The sequence below is a fragment of the Chionomys nivalis genome, chromosome 14 (genome assembly GCF_950005125.1).
Source record: "Chionomys nivalis chromosome 14, mChiNiv1.1, whole genome shotgun sequence".
Lineage (NCBI taxonomy): Eukaryota > Metazoa > Chordata > Mammalia > Rodentia > Cricetidae > Chionomys > Chionomys nivalis.
Genome location: NC_080099.1, coordinates 50167818 through 50186992, shown reverse-complemented (window position 1 = coordinate 50186992; position 19175 = coordinate 50167818). Strand labels below are relative to the sequence as shown.

The window sequence follows — 19175 nt, the reverse complement described above, 5'->3', positions numbered from 1 at the left end:
TAAAAGCCATTCAAATTGGCAATCGGTGTTACTTATCAAGATTAACCTCCAGATCCTCACAGTTCTGGAAGCCAAAGGGCATGGCGCTCTATTGGAGACCTCACAATACATGGCATCATGGAGAATGCATGTAAGACAGAAAACATGGTAAAGATGAAATTCAGAGTTTGTTATGCAAAAAGTACTAACTACATTAATTCCTCCTAATTAATTAATTAAAGGTATGTCCCAGTGATCTAAGGACATTCTATCAGGCCTTTATTTTAAAAAGTCACTAAAAGCTGGGTGGTGATGGCACACACCTTTAATTCCAGCACTTAGGAGGCAGAGGCAGGAGGATCTATGAGTTTGAGCCTAGTCTAGTCTACAAAGTGAGTTCCAGGACAGGCTCCAAAGCTACAGAGAAATCCTGTCTCGAAAAACCAATAAATATAAATAAATAAGATTAAAAAATTTTTTATATACTTTGTGTGTGTGCACGCACATGTTCAGGCACCATGGTGCATATGTGGAGGTCAGAGGACAACTTTTGGGGGTCACGTTTCTCCTCCCACCAAGTGGATACCAGAAATCAAACTCGGCTTGTCAGGTTTGGTGGCGAGTGTCTTTACTCACTGGGTACCGTCGTCTGTGTGTGTACACATATGTCCATGTACAAGTCAGAGAACAACCTTGGATGTCACACCCAGGAATGCCATCCTATGCCTTTGAGGCAGGTCTCACAGCACACTTATTTACAATTAGGCTAGGCTGGCTAGCCAGTGAGCTTTAGGGGTTGTGTCTATCTTCCTCCTCCCCAAAGCTTGGATTGTCAGCACTTTGTGTGTTCTAAGGTTCTATAAAAAGGGTGCTGGTGTGCATATCACCATAGAACCTTCATCTAGCGATGGATGGAGATAGAGACAGAGACCCACACTGGAGCACCGGACTGAGCTCCCAAGGTTCTAATGAGGAGCAGAAGGAGGGAGAACATGAACAAGTAAGTCAGGACCATGAGGGGTGCACCCACCCACTGAGACAGTGGGGCCGATCTATTGGGAGCTCACCAAGGCCAGCTGGACTGCGACTGAAAAAGCATGGGATAAAACCGGACTCTCTGAACATGGCGGACAATGAGAGCTGACGAGAGGCCAAGGAGAATGGCACGGGGTTTTGATCCTACTTCATGTTCTGGCTTTGTGGGAGCCTAGACAGTTTGGATGGTCACCTTTCTAGACCTGGATGGAGGGGGGTGGACCTTGGACTTTCCACAGGGCAGGGAACCCTGACTGCTCTTGGGACTGGAGAGGGAGGAGAAGAGGAGTGGGGGGAGGGGGGAGGGGCGGGAGGAGGGGGAGGGAAATGGAAGGCGAGGAGGAAGTGAGAACATTTTTTTTTCAATAAAAAAAAAAAGGTGCTGGTGGCCATCTAGGGGACCATCCAGCTCACTCCCTGATACAGACAAAGAATTTAAACATCTGGGAAAGACAGAAGCCTGATCATGGAGAAAGGGAAAGTAACAGTTTTTTCCAGTAGGGAGAGAAGCCCAAGTCAGAATTCCTAAGTGGACTCTGGCTTGGATATTTTATAAGGCCCTTGGGATCTCCCCTTTCCATTACGGGTGGTCCTGTTTAGATACCTGTCTCCATGCGTTCCTGTGGTTTCTCTCAATACCTTCTGGAAACAGGAAACTGCATCTTAAGGGAGCCTGCTTTTTCTTTCTTTGTTCATCTATATTCCCTAAACTCAGATGGAATTTGGGTCCTCAGGCTTGCAAGGCAAGCACTTTTGTGACTGAACCATCTCTCCAGTTCCAGTTCCCACCTCTTAAAGGTCCCACTGGCTCTGACTTCCAAGTGTAGAGGATCAAACTACCAATATATGAACCTTTAAGGGATACATTTATACCATATTCAGTAGTCTTAGCCACTGAGCCATCTCTCCAGTCCCTGTTGTGAAGTTCTTATATACAGTTCAGGAGAGCATTGTGAACTGGTTAAAAAGCTCTGCCAACACTAGATAACCATTTATTTTAACCAATGCATTCTACAAATACAGATACATAGCAATTTCGTAAAATTGATTTTTACTTTAAAATCAAAAGACTAAGCCTGGAGGTGGTGGTGAACGCCTTTAATCACAGCACTTGAGAGGCAGAGGCAGGTGGATATTTGTGAGTTCGAGGCCAGCCTGTTCTAAAAGAGCTAGTTCCAGGACAGCTAGGACTGTTACACAGAGAAACTCTGTCTTCAAAAACAAACAACAAAAAAGACTACCTATTCTTGGGTCAGTGAGATGATGCAGTAGATGAGAGGAATTGATGTTCAATGCTGATAGCATTCAACCCCATGTAAAGGTGGAAGGAGAACCAACTCCACAAAATTATCCTCTGACCTCCTCTGTGTGCCTTCGTAAGTATGACCCCACCTAATTAAAAATGCACATTTGACTAGTAATATTTCAATCCTTTTTTTTTTTTTTTTTTTTTTTAAGTTTTTCGAGACAGGGTTTCTCTGTAGCTTTGGAGCCTGTCCTGGCACTAGCTCTTGTAGACCAGGCTGGCCTTGAACTCACAGAGATCCGCCTGCCTCTGCCTCCCGAGTGCTGGGATTAAAGGCGTGCGCCACCACCGCCCGGCTCAATCCATTTTTTAAAGATTTATTTATTATGTATACAGTGTTTTGTCTGTATGTATGCCTGCACACCAGATCTCATTACAGATGGTCGTGAGTCACCATGTGGTTGCTAAGAACTGAACTGAGAAACTCTGGAAGAGTAGCTAGTGCTCTTAACCTCTGAACCATCTAGCCAGCCCCATTTTTTTGTTCTTGTTTTTGTCTCTTGAGACAGGGTTTCTGTGTGTAGCACTGGCTGTCCTGGAACTTGATCTGTAGACCAAGTTGATCTCAAAATCACAGAGATCAACCTGTCTCTGCCTCCCAAGAGCTGGGATTAAAAGTGTATGTCACCACCTTCCAGTTTTCAATCATTTTTTAAAAGATTTATTTTGAGTCAGGTGGTGGTGATTACACAACTTTAGCCCCAGCACTTGGGAGGGAGAAGCAGATCTCTGTGAGTTTAAGGCCAGCCTGGTCTACAGAGTGAGTTCCAGGACAGTCAAGACCTTTACACAGAGAAACCCTGTCTTGAAAAACAAACCATCAGTGTTCTTAACCACAAAGCCATCTCTCCAACCCTTTCAATCCATTTTTTTTGTTTTTATTATGTTAGCAGAGTTTACTATTGTTACTAATGTTCCAAGTACTGGGAAAGATTTTTTTCCTCATTGTTCATTGTACAAATTTTTTTCTCTTGTATTGAAAACAGCATCGTCGGGCAGTGGTGGCGCACGCCTTTAATCCCAGCACTCGGGAGGCAGAGGCAGGCGGATCTCTGTGAGTTCGAGTCCAGCCTGGTCTACAAGAGCTAGTTCCAGGACAGGAACCAAAAGCTACGGAGAAACCCTGTCTCGAAAATCCAAAAAAAAAAAAGAAAAAGAAAGAAAAGAACACAGCATCACTTTTCATTTAACTTTCTACTATCATTCAAATGTCCCAACAGACATACTAAGAGATTCTCAATATTAGTTTACCTGCTCAGAATTACTAAGTACACTAGAAACAATTACCCGCCCTCCCACCCTATTTTGCAACAGGGTGGTATGTGCCTAAGCTGGCATGAAATCATGGAATTTGCTATATAGTCAAAGCTCCCGAGTGCTGGGATTAAAGGCGTGCGCCACCACCGCCCGGCGTTTGTTTGTTTTTGAGACAGGGTCTCACTCTGTGGCCCTGGCTGGTCTGGAACTATCACTACATAGACGAGGCTGTCCTTGGACTCACAGATCCTTTCGTCTACCTCCCAACAGTTGGGATTAAAGGCATCTGCCACTACTCACCGCTCTCCTTCAACTCCTTATCCTCTTGCCCAGCAATTAAATCATTGAAAGACATTCCAGTATGTTTTTGTAGTCACCTACCCAGCTCCCATCATTCCTTGGGACAGCCACTTAGCTCAATCCTGCACTTCTCTTAATCCTTTTCTCCTGAAACGGTTTTCACGGCAAGGGCGTATTGGAGAAAATAAATAGTTCATCTCCAAGCCGGCAGTACAGAACCGCAGCTAACGACCGGGAACCACCAGGACTGCGACCTGAGAGCGCTCCTCGCGCGGCGAGCCAAGACTCGAGGGTTCCCCGCGTGGTTTGCCCGCCCGACCTATTCGTCCCGGCCCACTCCGCTTCCTCAGGGCCCGCCCATTCCACCTGGCCCCGCCCCTGATCCGGATTGGCTTTTTTCCTAGGTCTAGGGTGTTAGTCCCGCTCTCTCGGCTTCCGTTTCCGGCGGTGTGTCCGTGGCGGTACATCCTAAAACAATGGCGGCCGGCGGCAGCGATCCTCGGGCTGGAGACGTTGAAGAAGATGCCTCTCAACTCATCTTTCCGAAAGGTGAGACCCGGGACAGCTTGACTCCGAGCTGACATGGTCCTTGTTATAGTCGTTATTCGCTCCCTGGTTAGCCCTGGCACAGCTTAGGATTGCGAAGGGATACGCACAGGTCAGCGTGGCACAGACGAACCTTGGCATAATTTATTTAGTTAATTCCTTGGAGAAAGGTTCTATTTAGTAGATTCCATGCTCGGGTTTTTGGAATCGTGGACATCCATATACCCTACTCTTTGTTTTGTTTTGTTTTTTCGAGACAAGGTTTCACTGTAGCTTTGGTGCCTGTCCTGGAACTAGCTCTTGTAGACCAGGCTGGTCTCGAATTCACAGAGATCCGCCTCCCTCTGCCTCCCGAGAACTGGGATTAAAGGCGTGCGCCACCACCTCCTAATCATCTCTCCAGCTCTCTGTTTTTTTGGTGTGTGTGTGTGTGTTTGTTTTTTGTGTTTTTTTGATGTTTGTTTGCTTGTTCATTTGTTTTTGAGTCTTTGTATTTCTGGCCGTCCTGCAGCTAGCTAGTGTAGACCCAGCTGGCCCCAAACTCAGAAATCCACCTGCCTCTGTCTCCCAAGTGCTGGGACTAAAAGGTGTGCTTTTTAAAAGAGTTCCTTGAGTTCACACTTGCTCTTGCAGAGTTTGAGACAGCGGAGACACTCCTGAACTCTGAAGTTCACATGCTTCTGGAGCATCGAAAGCAGCAGAATGAGAGTGCAGAAGATGAGCAGGAGCTTTCAGAGGTTTTCATGAAAACCCTGAACTATACAGCCCGTTTCAGTCGTTTCAAAAATAGAGAGACCATTGCCAGTGTTCGTAGGTGAGTACCAAAAATAAGTTAAAAAGACAAAATTTACTTGTGTATGTGTTATGAGGTGGCTTTCTTTCTTTTTTTTTCTTTTTTTTTTTTTTTTGGTTTTTTCGAGACAGGGTTTCTCTGTGGTTTTGGAGCCTGGAACTAGCTCTTGTAAACCAGGCTGGTCTCGAACTCACAGAAATCCGCCTGCCTCTGCCTCCCAAGTGCTGGGATTAAAGGAGTGCGCCATCACCGCCTGGCTTGCTTTCTTTCTCTTTCTTTTCTTTTCTTTTCTTCTTTTTTCTTCGAGACAAGGTTTCTCTGTATAATAGCCCTGGCTGTCTGTCCTGGAACTCGCTTATAGACCAGGCTGGCTTCATACTCACAGAGATCCTCTTGTCTCTGTGTTGGGATCAAAGGCGTGCGCTACCACACCACCCCCGGCTTGCCAGATTGTATGTTTGTGCACCATGCAATGCCCACAGAAGCCAGACAGGGTATCAGATCCCCAGGACTGGAATTGCAGTTGTGAGTCACCATGTGGGTGCTGGAACTCAGAACCCAGGACCTCTGGAAGAGCACTCTTAACTGCTGAGCCATCTCTCCAGCCCTACCTAAAAGTTTTATTAATATAGATTCTCATGAGAGGTAAAGGCAATAGGATCAGGGAGTTCAAGGTCATCCTTAGCTGAGTAGTGGGTTCAAAACCATCCTTGACTCCTTGAGACCCTTTCTTCAAAACACAAACAAAAATGGGGCTAGTGAAATGGCTCGGTGGGTAAAAAGTGTCTTCTAGTCCGATGGTGGTAGGGCAGCCTTTCAATCCTCAGAAGACAGAGGTAAGCAGATCTCTGAGTTTGTGCCCAGCCTTGTCTAAGAGTTCCAAGACAGCCAGGGCTACACAGAGAAGAATCCCTGTCTGGAAAAACTTTAAAAAAAAAAGTGCTTTCTGTGTAAGCCTTATGACTTTAGCTGTAAAAAGCCAGATGTACCAGAAGCTCTGAGAATTCCCAAAAGTCCTCTGATTATGCATGTTTTCTCTCTCTCTCTCTCTCTCTCTCTCTCTCTCTCTCTCTCACACACACACACACACACACACACAGAGAGAGTTAAGTAAATAAACCATATACAAACACATTGAAGAAAACCAGAGCCAGGTGTGGTGGCACATGCCTTTAATTCCAGAACTGGGAGACAGAGACAGGAGAATCTCTGTGAGCTTGAGTGTTTGAGTCCAGGCTACTAGTCTACATAGCAAGTTCCAGGACTACGTAGGCAGAACCGATCTCAAAAAAGGTGGGGGTAATTGGAGGCTTGAAGTCCCATCAAAATCTTTGCTGATATGTATGGACAAACTTTCATTTAACCACTTATGTTAAAGATTATTTTTATTTTTTGTTTATATTTTACAATTTTAAGTATATGAGTGTTTTGCCTGCATGTGTAGTTTGTGTATCACATTTATGCTTGGTGTTTGTAGAGGCAACTGGAGTTATGAATGGTTGTGTGCCACCATCTGGGTGCTGGGAGTTGAATACAGGTCCTTTGGAAGACAGCCACTTCTCTTAACTGCTGAGGCTTCTCTCTAGCCCCACTTTTCTTCTTTCTTTCTTTCTTTCTTTCTTTCTTTCTTTCTTTCTTTCTTTCTTTCTTTCTTTCTTAAGTCTGTCTATATCCTTCCTGTCTATCTCATCTGTCCATCCATCTAACCACTCAGACTTTAACCTATCTGGTTATGGTGTACTTTGTACATGCTAACCGCACACTATGCCATTATATCCCAGATAGAATTTTATTTGGTTGCTTATTTTATTTGTATGAGTGTTTGTCTAAATGCATATATGTACATTAAGTGGTTGCAGAAGCCTATTGTGTCCCAAAGAGGGTCAAATCTCCTGGAACTGGAGTTACAGATAGTTGCTGGGAACCAAACCTGGGTCCTCTTCTGCAAGAGTGGCCAGTACCACTACACCACCTCTTCAGAACCTACTTATTTGTTTCTTGAGATAGAATCTCATTATAAAGGTCAGCACATGCCTTCAATACCAGCACTCAGGAGGCAGAGACAGATGGATCTCTGTGAGTTTGAGTTCCAGAACAGCTAGGCCTATACAGAGATACCCTGTGTCCGAAAAGAGAGAGAGAAAGAGAGAGAGAGAGAGAGAGAGAGAGAGAGAGAGAGAGAGAGAGAGAGAGAGAGAGATCTGTCTGCCTCTGCCTCCTAAGTGCTGGGATTAAAGGTGTGTTACCATCACCACCTGGCCAAACATAACTTCTTAATATGTCATTTTGAAATCAGATTCATCATAGTAAGCCTTATTTTATAATCCTGGAGATATAGTTTCCACCTAGATTTGCACAGAACGGAGTGGAGACCGGGCTGTACTGGCACACGCCTTTAATCCCCAGCACGGGCAGAGGCAGGTGGATCTCTGTGAGTTCAAGGCCAGCCTGGTCTACAAGAGCTAGTTCTAGGACAGGCTCCAAAAGCTACAGAGAAATCCTGTCTCAGATAGATAGATAGATAGATAGATAGATAGATAGATAGATAGATAGATAGATAGATAGATAGATAGATAGATAGATAGATAGATAGATAGAATGAAGATAAAGTTAAACTTACTTTCATGTCAGCATTCTTAATAGACTAGCCAGTCAAACCCCTGTATTTTTTGACATCATCTTATCAAGTCTAGCAGGTAGACCAAAGAGCTAGAGTGTCAATTTCTGGAGGAAGGCTTCTATGGCCTTTGAGGTTTTCATGAGGTGTGATTGGCTTTTTTTAAAATATTTATTAAATTTATTTTTATTTTATGTGTGAGTGTTTTGCCTCTGTACCATACGAGTGCCTATATCTGGAATTTCAAACAGTTGTGAGCCACCATGTGGATACTGGGAATTGAACCTGGGCCCTCTGAAAGAGAAGCCAGTGAATGCTCTTAACCACTGTGTGATCTCTCTAACCGACCCAGCAGGTGCCTCATTACCCTGCTATGTTCTTGTCAGTTTCCTTGGCTCTGCCTGCTGTGTTTTGTTAGTTTTCTCTTTTCTGGAACTTGTTTTGCAGGGGTAGGGATAGGAAGTGATTCAAAGGGGGATTCTGTTGCTCACATGACCATAATCAAAGATTGTAAATATTTTTCTCAACTGATCTTCTTTTTGCCTTTGATCATGTTTGATGTTTGACTTTTTTGCTTTTTATTAGTGTATATTAATTATGCATAAGAAAGGGTTCCAATATGACATTGACATTTTTATACAGTATAGAACATATTTTGATCATACTCACTTCTCCCCATTACTATTCTTGTTTCACTCCCTCTCTTGTTTATATTTTTGTATTTTTATTTTTTCTATAAACAGCTTGCTTCTCCAGAAAAAGCTACATAAGTTTGAGTTGGCCTGTTTAGCTAATCTTTGCCCAGAGACTGCTGAGGAGTCCAAAGCTCTGATTCCAAGGTTAGTACCGAATGGGACACGTTTTCTCTGTGTTGTATAGATTTCTTTAAGCGAAATTGCTAGATCTAAATGTTGTACATTTAATATTTGGGTTGATGACATGAACAAGAATGTAATTTTATGGTATTTGAGAGATGATTTTGGGGGGTGGTTTTGTTGTTTGTTGATGGCAGTCTCAGGTAGCCAAGACTTTCCTTGAGCTCTTGATTGTCCTGCTTCCACTTGTCAAGAGCTGGGATTCCAGATGGGAGCTGTGAGCAATAGTTTGAAGGTTTTTTTTGTTTTGTTTTGTTTTGAACATTTATTGTTTACGTATGTGCATGCACATGCATGTGTATGTGTGTCATATTAAGCGGGTGAAGGTCAGTGGACAGCTTGGGGTAATCAGTTTTCTTCTTTTACTGTGTAGATTCTCAGGATCAAACTCAGGTTGTTAGATTTAATGGCAAGCAAACTTCACCAGCTGGACCATCTTGCCAACCTGAGAATGATGGTTTTATACCATACTGACAGGAAGTATATGGAACAATGGCAGAGCTCTTGCCTGTTGTGTGAGAGGGTCTGAGTTGATCTCCCTGCACCTCATAAAAGAGCATAAGAAACAGAATTCTGATACACCACAGGTAGTACTAGAACAATTTTACTATGTCTGGTAAAATCAATGCACTATTTCCCATTACCTAAAACAGTATTCCAGTATTCACTGTAGTATTGGTGATAACAGATATTGGACACAATCATTAAGTCAGTCAACAAGTAAATGACTGAAAAATGGGTCATTGCAGGGCTTGTTAGTTGGTGCTTTTAATCCCAGCAAAGGCAGGCCCATCTCTGTGAGTTCCAGGCTAGCTGGGGTTGTATAATGAGGCCCTGTCTCAAAAAACACAAGCCAAACTAAAATAAAACAGAAATTTAAATCATGTTGGACTGTTAAGGCTTTTAAAAATCTTCTATAAACAAACAAACAAATAAAATCTTTTATATATTTGCACTTTTCAGTGTTTCTATAAGAGAATGTGGAAAAGAAATTTAGCTTAAAAATAAAGGTGGTAGATCTAAATGAGCTGCATTCAGAAATGAACCCTCTTTGAAAAACAGTGTGGGGAAAACTGGCAGTTGCTGAATCGCTTAAGTTTGTTGGTCTTCTTGCAGTCTGGAAGGGCGTTTTGAAGATGAGGAACTGCAGCAGATTCTCGATGATATCCAGACCAAGCGCAGCTTCCAGTACTAATGTTCACATCCTGCTCCTGAGATTGCTCAGAACGCCACCACATCCCAGCCTGGTCAGCGTCACTCAGGAGTGCTGAAGCAGAAGACACTTGGGTCACTTTGCTTTATTGAGATATAATGTCCCTCTGTGGTCCTCAGACTCATGATACGCCTCCTGCCTCACTCAGCCAAGTTCTGGGATTACAGGCGTGAGCCAACACTCAACAGCTTGGCTTTTTGGAGAGGAAAGGCTGGCTTGGTGATGGTCTTGGTTGCTGTCCCCACAGTGACTATTGGACCATAGTTACTGTGTTTTGTGCAACCTTGAAGGGCTGTTATGGTCAAGCATGCTGCAGTCTGGATCCTGTGAGATAGAATGATGTGTTGACTGTCTCTTACCTTGGTGGTTTGGGAGCCCATGTTATTCTTTGTTCTTGTCATTTCAATTTTTGATGTAAATATAGTTTGTAGTTTTTTAAACTAAACTGTTATACAAAATCTTGTATAGGGGAAGAATGTTCTTATCTAGTTGCAAATGGGAGAGATAAACCAGAATTTTTTTTTTTAAAGAATTTCATTTCTTTATTTCTGGGGAGGGGGTACATGATCCATGGCACGTGTGTGGAGAAGAACTTGCAGGAATCAGCAGTTCTGTCCACTATGTGGACTTTCAGGACTGAAATCAAGCCATCAAGCTTGGTGGCCAGAACTGTTACTCACTGGGCCATCTTGCTGGACTCTAAATTATATTTATTTTATTTACTTATTTATTTTTGCAACTTTAGAGATTGGACCAAAAGCCTTGTATATGCTAAACAAGGACTGTACCTATGAGTAACATTCTATCACTGAAGTTCCTTTTGTTTCTCTTTGTGTGTTGTGTACATGTGTGAGTGTGTATGTCTATGTAAAGAGACTAGCAAAGGACATTGGGTGTATACCTATTGTTTTGGGGTTTTTATTGCTGTGAAGAGGCACTATGACCATGGCAACTCCTTTTTTTTTTTTTTCCCCAAGATTTTTCTGTGAAACAGTCCTGACTGTCCTGAAACTCAATCTGTAGACCAGGCTAGCCTCAAACTTACAGAGATCTGCCTGCCTGTGCCACCTAAGTGCTGGGACTAAAGGTGAACACCACCACCTCCTGGCAACCATGGCAACTCTTTTTGTTTGGTTGGTTTGGTTTGGTTTTTCGAGACAGGGTTTCTCTGTGTAGTTTTGAAGCCTGTCCTGGTACTGGCTCTCTAGTCCAGGCTGGCCTTGAATTCACAGAGTTCTGCCGTCTTCACAGCACTCCTCTACCCCAAGTGCAGGGATTAAAGGTGTGTGCCACCACTGCCTAGCTTGGTATTCCTTATAAAAGAAGCATTTAATTCAGGTGCCTCGCTTACAACTTCAGAAGTTCAGGTCATTGTCGTAATTGGGGAGAACATGGCATTGTGCAGGCAGACATGGTGCTGGAGCTGAGAGTGCTACATTTTACAGGCAACAAGAAGTCAACTCAAACAAAGCTTAAGCAAAAGACCTTAAAGCCTGCCCCCACAGTGACGCACTTCCTTCAGCAAGGCCATACCCACTCCAACAAAGCCACACCAAATAGTGCCACTCCCTGTGAGATTATGGGGACCAATTACATACAAACTACTACACCTGTATTTATGCCCTTTGAAATGGGGTCTCTCTCACTGAACCCAGATCTAGGCTGGGTAGCCAACAAGCCCCAGCAACCCTGTCTCCACTTGATCTTTGACATTGGGGTTAGAGGCACGTGCAGGCACAAGACACCAGTCTTCACTTATTTAGTGCTAATGATACAGACTCCGGTCTTCATGCTTGCACAGCAAGTGCTCTTACTCACTGAGTCACCCCCTTCCCCCGCCACCCTGAAATGTTAAAAGACTGAGAATACAGTTGTCAGAACTTTGGAGAATCTAAGGATGCACACCATGGGAAGCACTTACCCCCAGGGTCCCTTACCCTTGCTGTAGATGCACCTAATCCTGGAGGTAAGGGGCTGTCTTGAAGACTGTATTTGGAGCAGCCTTGAAGGGGGTGTGTATGGTCACCCTCAAACGAAGGTCTTTCCTTCATAGACTAGATTAGAAGACCTAAACTCTGAAGACTTTTCATGAGATGTCTAATCACAACCTCTGGTTTGATATTTGTTGCTAGTATTCTGTTCATGTAGTGATGTAGGAGTCTTTTTCAGTGCTGGAAATCCAGGCCACTATGCTGCTATCTTGGTTAGGGTTTGTATTGCTGTGAAGAGACTCCATGACCACAGCAACTCCTTTTTTTTTTTTCCCCTGCTTAACCGTCCTAGCTCCTAGCTGTCCTGGAACCCACTCTGTAGACCAGGCTGGCCTTGAACTAACAGGGATTCACCTGCCTCTGTCTCCCGAGTGCTGGGATTAAAGGTGTGCGCCACCACTGCCCAGCCCACAGCAACTTATAAAGGAAAACATTTAATTGGGGTAATGACTTACATTTTCAGACGTTCAGCCCATTATGGTGGTTAGCATGTTGGCGTGTAAGCAGACATGGTGCTGGAGGAATAGCTGAGAGTCCTATATCTTGCAGACAACAGGAAGTCGCCTGAGATACTGTGTGGTATCTTTAGCATAGAAAACCTCAAAGTCCACCCCCACAGTGGACTTCCTCCAACAAGGCCACAATCACTCCAACAAAGTCACATCTAATAGTGCCGCTCCCTATGCGATTCTGGGATCAGTTACATTCAAACACACCTGGTGTCCTCATGTCTTAAGTCCCAGCACTCGGGAGAAAGAGACTGGCAGATCCCCGAGTTTGAAGTCAGCCTGATGTTATACATAGCAAGTTCCAGGACAGCCAAGCCTACATAATGAGACCCTTTCTGGGGTAGGTGGGGAGCGAAGGAAAAAAAATGAAAAAAAAAATTCTTTTTTTTTTTTTTAAATATTTATTACGTATACAATATCCTGTCTGCGTGTATGCCTGCAGGCCAGAAGAGGGCACCAGATCTCATTACGGATGGTTGTGAGCCACTATGTGGTTGCTGGGAACTGAACTCAGGACCTTTGGAAGAGCAGGCAATGCTCTTAACCACTGAGCCATCTCTCCAGCCCTGAAAAAAAAAATTCTTGAGAGCTCAGGAGTCCTGTGAGCCTCCTCCCTGTTTCTTTCATAAGCGTCTATTAACAGGCCAGATCTCATGGAGTCCTACAAGTGATAACAGGCCACTATGATTCTAGATGGTGGTGCTCAATGCCAGCTTCAAGGAAACAGCTACGCAATGGGAGAAAATGAAGCCAGGTGTTTTCCATCACTGATGAGTTCAGGTCGTTAGGATGCTCTGTGGAGGAGTGATGAAGCCTGTGGAGCCAGGAAAGAACCTGCTTATAAAATGTGCAGCAGGTAATGGTCCCAAAGCAGGAATGGCTGCAACAGAAGAGAGTGTCTCAGGTCAGCATGGAGCTGTACAGAGAAGAGAGGATGCCATGTGAAGGAGCAGCCATGGAGCAGACCTGGAGAGTGTTTGTCTGTGCTTAGAAAAATGCTGCAAAACATGGAGAACTTCACTTCCTGGAGTGTGGAGAAGAGATGGGGTTCAGTGGCCAGCTGGGAAGTTTGGCAGGAACAGGAAAGAATGCAAGGGATGTGAGGAGGGTTTGTGTGTGTAGACAGTAGACTGAGCCTTTTGAAGACAACTGTCACAAGGTTTATTTACACATCCTGGACACCTACTGGACCATCCATCCAAAGAATACTTTGTACTCAGAAATCAAATATTTGTGTCTTTTTACATATTAAAATGAGTGTCTCAGTCAGAGGACAACTGATGGAAATGGGTTCTCTTTCTACCATTTGGGTCTTGCTTGGGTTGTCAGGTTCAAGGCAAGCACCCTTATCTGTTGAGCCAACTTGCTGGCCCAAATATCTGTATGTTACTTGTTGGTTTGAGACAAGGTCTCACTATGTACCCAGGCTGGCCTGGAATTAATACCAATCTGACTGCTTCCTGAGTGTTGGGATTATAAAAGAACTTACTTGGCCAAACATTTATAATCTTGTGCTGTTACAATAACAAGATCAGCCGGTTGTGGTGGCGCACGCTGATAGGATTTGCTGAAGGAGGCAGAGGCAGGAGGATCACGAGTTCGAGGCCAGCCTGGGCTACACATTTAAAAAAAAAAAAAAAAAAAAAAAAACAAGATCATTGCCAGAAAGGGATGTGATAGAAAAGAATATGAAATAAGTGTTTCCCCTTTTCAGTGACATGGTCTAAGCAGGCCACTAACTTCTAATCCTTCCTCCTCCACCTCGAGAGTGCTGAGATTACAGGTTTGTGCCACCGCTCCTGGTTTTATGTAGTACTAGAGATTGAACCCGGGGTCTCTTTCGTGCTAGGTAAATGTTCTGCCAGCTGAGCTAGAGCCCAGCTTTGAAATAGTCATTTGTAGTTTGTATTCTCAGTGCTTGGGAGGTAGGTGTAAAAGGATCAGGAGCTCCAGCATCCTGGGCTACTTAGCAAATTAAAGGCAAGTCTGGACTAACATGAGACCCTGTCTCAAAGAAAAACTGCCCCCCCCCATGGAGGATAAATGAAAGGGAAATGTGGTCAGGTAGTCTGGAAAGTTGTATGGCTTCTTATGTGAACCTGTAAGTGTGAGATGTTCGATAAAGGTACAAAGGTAGCACCTGGAAAGCAAAGAGACGTGACGTGGATTCCTATGAGTTCCAGATGAACCTGATGAGCTAGTTCCAGCACTTGGGAGGCAGAGGCAGGCGGATCTCTGTGAGTTCGAGACCAGCCTGGTCTACAAGAGCTAGTTCCAGGACAGGCTCCAAAAACCACAGAGAAATCCCGTCTCGAAAAACCAAAAAAAAAAAAAAAAGTACCTTCCCCTAAAAATAGTACAAAGGGGAGGCTAATGATTCGGATCTGAAATATGAGCCCTGCAAGGATCATATGTAAGGCTTGGTTCCCAGCATAGCAATACTCAATGATGGGGCTTCAGGAAAGTGACTATATCATGAAGATTTGATGTGCTATCAAATGTGATGAACACTTAGGAGAGCTGGGACCTAAGGCAGTGAAGGGAATTGGTCACTGGACTACATCCTTGGGTGTTAGCCTTGATTCCTTCCTCTTATCTTTCTCTTTGCTTCCTGACCGTCTTGAATTGAGCAGCTTTGTACTTGCATCTGTAACCATGGTGATTCACCCACCACAGCCATAAAGCCACAAGCCAGCCAGCCATGGGCTGTAACATTTAGAATAGTATGTTAAATAAATCTTCCTTATTTAATTATTTTTCTTTTAGCCCAGGTTGGCCTTAAACATGCTATGTTCATAGCCAAGGTTGACTGAACTTCTGATCCCTTGGCCTCCACTTACTGAGTGCCAGGTTTACCGGCTTCCATCACCACACATTGGGGCACAAACCCAGTTCAGGATTTCCTGAACGCTAGATGTCCTAATTTGGTTTTCAGTGACTTTGAAATATTTCTAACAAGGGCTGGAGAGATGGCTCAGAGGTTAAGAGCATTGCCTGCTCTTCCAAAGGTCCTGAGTTCAATTCTCAGCAACCACATGGTGGCTCACAACCATCTGTAATGGGGTCTGGTGCCCTCTTCTGGCCTGCAGGTATACACATGGACAGAATATTGTATACATAATAAATAAATAAATATTTAAAAAAAAAAAAGAAAAAAGAAATATTTCTAACAAGTATAACTTGTGGTAGGAAAGGGTTTATTTGGTTTATACATCCCAGCATCCAGAGTATCACTGAAAGAAGTCAGGGCAGGAATTGGGAGATTAGGAGGCAGGAACTGAAGCAGAGGCCATGGAAGAATACTGCTTCCTTGCTTACTCATTTGTTTTTCCCTTGGCCTGCTCTCTCAGTCTCTCTCTCTTTCTCTCTCTCCACACACACACACACACACACACACACACACACACACACACACGTGTATATATATATATATGTACATGTATGTGTGTGTATATATAAACTCCAGTCCAGGAGTGGCACTGCCCAGAGTCCACTGAGCCCTTCCACATCAATCAGTCATGAATCAGGGGGCTGGAGAGACGGCTCAGCAGTTAAGAGCATTGCCTGCTCTTCCAAAGGTCCTGAGTTCAATTCCCAGCAACCACATGGTGGCTCACAACCGTCTGGATTGAGGTCTGGTGCCCTCTTCTGGCCTGCAGACATACACACAGACAGAATATTGTATACATAATAAATAAATAAATATTTAAAAAAAAATCAGTCATGAATCAGTCACCCAGGCTTGCCTACAGTCAGTCTGATAGAGGCATTTTTCCCAATTATGGTTCCTTCTTCGATGACTCTAATTTGCAAAGTTGACAAAAAACAAAACAAAAGCAATTAGCGCAAATTACCCTTTGTCAACTTGACACATGAACTAATAACTGTTGGACCCTAGTGTCCAATCACCAAGGAGGAGGAGTCGCCCCAAGAGACCATCTCTCATCACAGCTGATGTAAAAGCATGAGGATTTTATTAATTCTGTCATGACAGGGTCTTCCAGCAGTCTGGAGGCTAGAAGACCCTGAATGTCTGGTACATGCTTTTTTTAAAGGTAAAAGCCACAGAAGGAAGGGGTGTCTGGGGGTTGTTCTTTAGCTATTATGATTGGCTTATTCAAAAGGGCTATTACCAATAATTGGCTGGAGAGTGGTTGCCAGATCAGATGAGGTAAGGGGAAACTTCTGAGGGTCACTTTGCCCCTTCCCAGGGACTAAGTCAAAACATCAGTAACTGAGTCAACACCTAAGGGTTATCATGCTCCTTTTCAGGGAGATGGAAAGTTCCCAACATCTCAGTACGTGCATGCATAGCTGTTATGTCCTTGGTTCCCAGGGGAGGAGGGGAAGTACTAAGAGTTGTCAGAAATGGCTTCAGAATTGACTTAAAGTTCTACATAAAGCCGGGCGATGGTGGCACACGCCTTTAATCCCAGCACTCGGGAGGCAGAGGCAGGCGGATCTCTGTGAGTTCGAAACCAGCCTGGTTTACAAAAGCTAGTTCCAGGACAGGCTTCAAAACCACAGAGAAACCCTGTCTCGAAAAACCAAAAAAAAAAAAAAAAAAAAAAAAGTTCTACATAACCTGAGTTGGAGAGATGGCTCAATACTAGCTGCTTCTTCCAGGGAATCTGTGAATGTTTATGTTCCCAGTACTCATATGGTGGTAACAACCATTTACAGCTCCAGTTTCAAGTATCATACACCCCTTCTGACTCTGGGTACTGCATACATCTGGCACACAGACATGTAGGCAAAACACCCACGCATAAAACAAAAATCTTTAAAGTTTTAATCCTAGAGTTTAAGATTTAGGGCAGGGTCTTCTACATAGTGAGTTCCCAGGACAGCCAGAAATCCATAGACCCGGGGGCTGGAGAGATGGCTCGGAAGTTAAAAGCACTGACTGCTCTTCCAGAGGTTCTGAGTTCAATTCCCAGCAACCACATGGTGGCTCACAACCACCCGTAATGAGATCTGGTGCCCTCTTCTGGCCTGCAGGCATGCATGCAGACAGAACACTGTATATATAAAAAATAAATAAATCTTAAAAAAAAAAATCCATAGACCCTGTCCCAAAAAAAAAAAAAAAAAAAAACAACACTCTAAAACATGAATAACCGCCGGGCGGTGGTGGCGCACGCCTTTAATCCCAGCACTTGGGAGGCAGAGGCAGGCGGATCTCTGTGAATTCGAGACCAGCCTGGTCTACAGAGCTAGTTCCAGGACAGGCTCCAAAGCCACAGAGAAACCCTGTCTCGAAAAAAAAAAAAAAAACAAACAAAAAAAAAACAAAACATGAATAACCCTTCTTTGTTTATCCCAACTCTCCCGTTAATATCAAGGTCACAATATAAATACAGTTCATTACTGGACTTGGTGATGCGAGGCAGAGGCAGGCAGATCTCTTGAGTTCAAGGCCAGCCTGATCAACAAAGAGAATTCCAGAGCAGTTAGGGCTACATTTTGACCATGTCTCAAATACCTGTCCCCCAACCACCCCCCCAAAAAAAACCCCCAAAGAAACCAAAACAAATAAGGAAGCAAGCAAATAAATAAAGTCCTTCAGTTGGGACTGTAGAGAGGACTCAGCCAATAGCACCTTTTGTTCTTGCAGAGGGTGTGTGTGTGTGTGTGTGTGTGTGTGTGTGTGTAAGACCCCCAGTGCTGGGGAAACTCTCAAGTACACACACAAATAAAAAAAATGTAATTTTTAAAATAAAGGCTGGAGAGATGGCTCAGTAGCTAAGAGTACATACTGCTCTTGTAGAGGACTCCTGTTCAGTTCCCAGGACCCATGATGAGTGGTTTATAACTTTGAGTAACTCCAGCTTCAGGGGATCTGACACTTCTGGCTTCTCAGGACACCTGCACATATATATGTATATACACTTATGCTTTTAATTCAAAAGAACCTTTAAGAACTTAAAAATAGGGCTGGAGAGATGACTCAGTGGTTAAGAGCACTGCCTGCTTTTCCAAAGGTCCTGAGTTCAATTCCCAGCAACCACATGGTGGCTCACAACCATCTATAATGAGATCTGGTGCCCTCTTCTGGCCTGAAGACCTGCTTGCAGGCAGAATACTTTATACACAATAAATAAATCTTTTTTAAAAAAGAAAAAACAAACAACAACAACAACAACAAAAATGAGCCACAGGGCTGGGTGGAGGCAGAGGCAGGAGGATCACATGAGTTTGAGGGCAATCTGGTTCACAGAGTGATTTCCAGGTTGGCCAAGGCTACATAATAAGACCCTGTCTTGGTTCTTTTTTTTTTTTTTTTTTTTTTGGTTTTTCGAGACAGGGTTTCTCTGTGGCGCTGGTCTCGAACTCACAGAGATCCGCCTACCTCTGCCTCCCAAGTGCTGGGATTAAAGGCGTGCACCACCACCGCCCGGCTGTCTCAGTTCTTATACAGGTGGCTCACAACCATCTGTAAAGAGGTCTGGTGCCCTCTTCTGGCCTTCAGGCATACAGACAGAATATTGTATACATAATAAATAAATAAATAAATAAATAAATATTTAAAAAAAAGACCCTGTCTCAAAATAAACAAAACAAAACAGATGAGTCTTGGGGTCAATCAATTGACTGTTCCTTTGGACATAATTCAAATGTAACTAAAAGGCACACGAAGGAAGGGGGGGGAGTGTCTTTAATAACATGAAAGGCGCCGGGTGGTGGTGGCGCACACCTTTAATCCCAGCACTCAGGAGGCAGAGGCAGGCGGATCTCTGTGAGTTCGAGGCTA

At 43.9% G+C, this 19175-nt stretch overlaps 1 protein-coding gene across 1 annotated transcript; it reads left to right on the top strand.

Annotated features, from left to right (window-relative positions):
• The first annotated feature begins 4314 nt into the window (after window positions 1-4314).
• On the top strand, window positions 4315-10669 carry Polr2d (RNA polymerase II subunit D). The gene is made up of 4 exons (XM_057789045.1): window positions 4315-4426; window positions 5057-5237; window positions 8577-8672; window positions 9825-10669. Exons 1-4 carry the CDS (start codon window positions 4354-4356, stop codon window positions 9901-9903), a joined length of 429 nt encoding a protein of 142 aa, XP_057645028.1. The 5' UTR covers window positions 4315-4353; the 3' UTR covers window positions 9904-10669.
• The last annotated feature ends 8506 nt before the right edge of the window (window positions 10670-19175 follow it).

Excerpts from the sequence above, each read along its gene's own strand:
- Polr2d (XM_057789045.1), top strand. The coding sequence starts at position 4,354 with ATGGCGGCCGGCGGCAGCGATCCTCGGGCTGGAGACGTTGAAGAAGAT. Across the intron at positions 5,238-8,576 it reads ACCATTGCCAGTGTTCGTAG|CTTGCTTCTCCAGAAAAAGC; the intron begins GTGAGTACCAAA and ends TTCTATAAACAG. Across the intron at positions 8,673-9,824 it reads TCCAAAGCTCTGATTCCAAG|TCTGGAAGGGCGTTTTGAAG; the intron begins GTTAGTACCGAA and ends GTCTTCTTGCAG.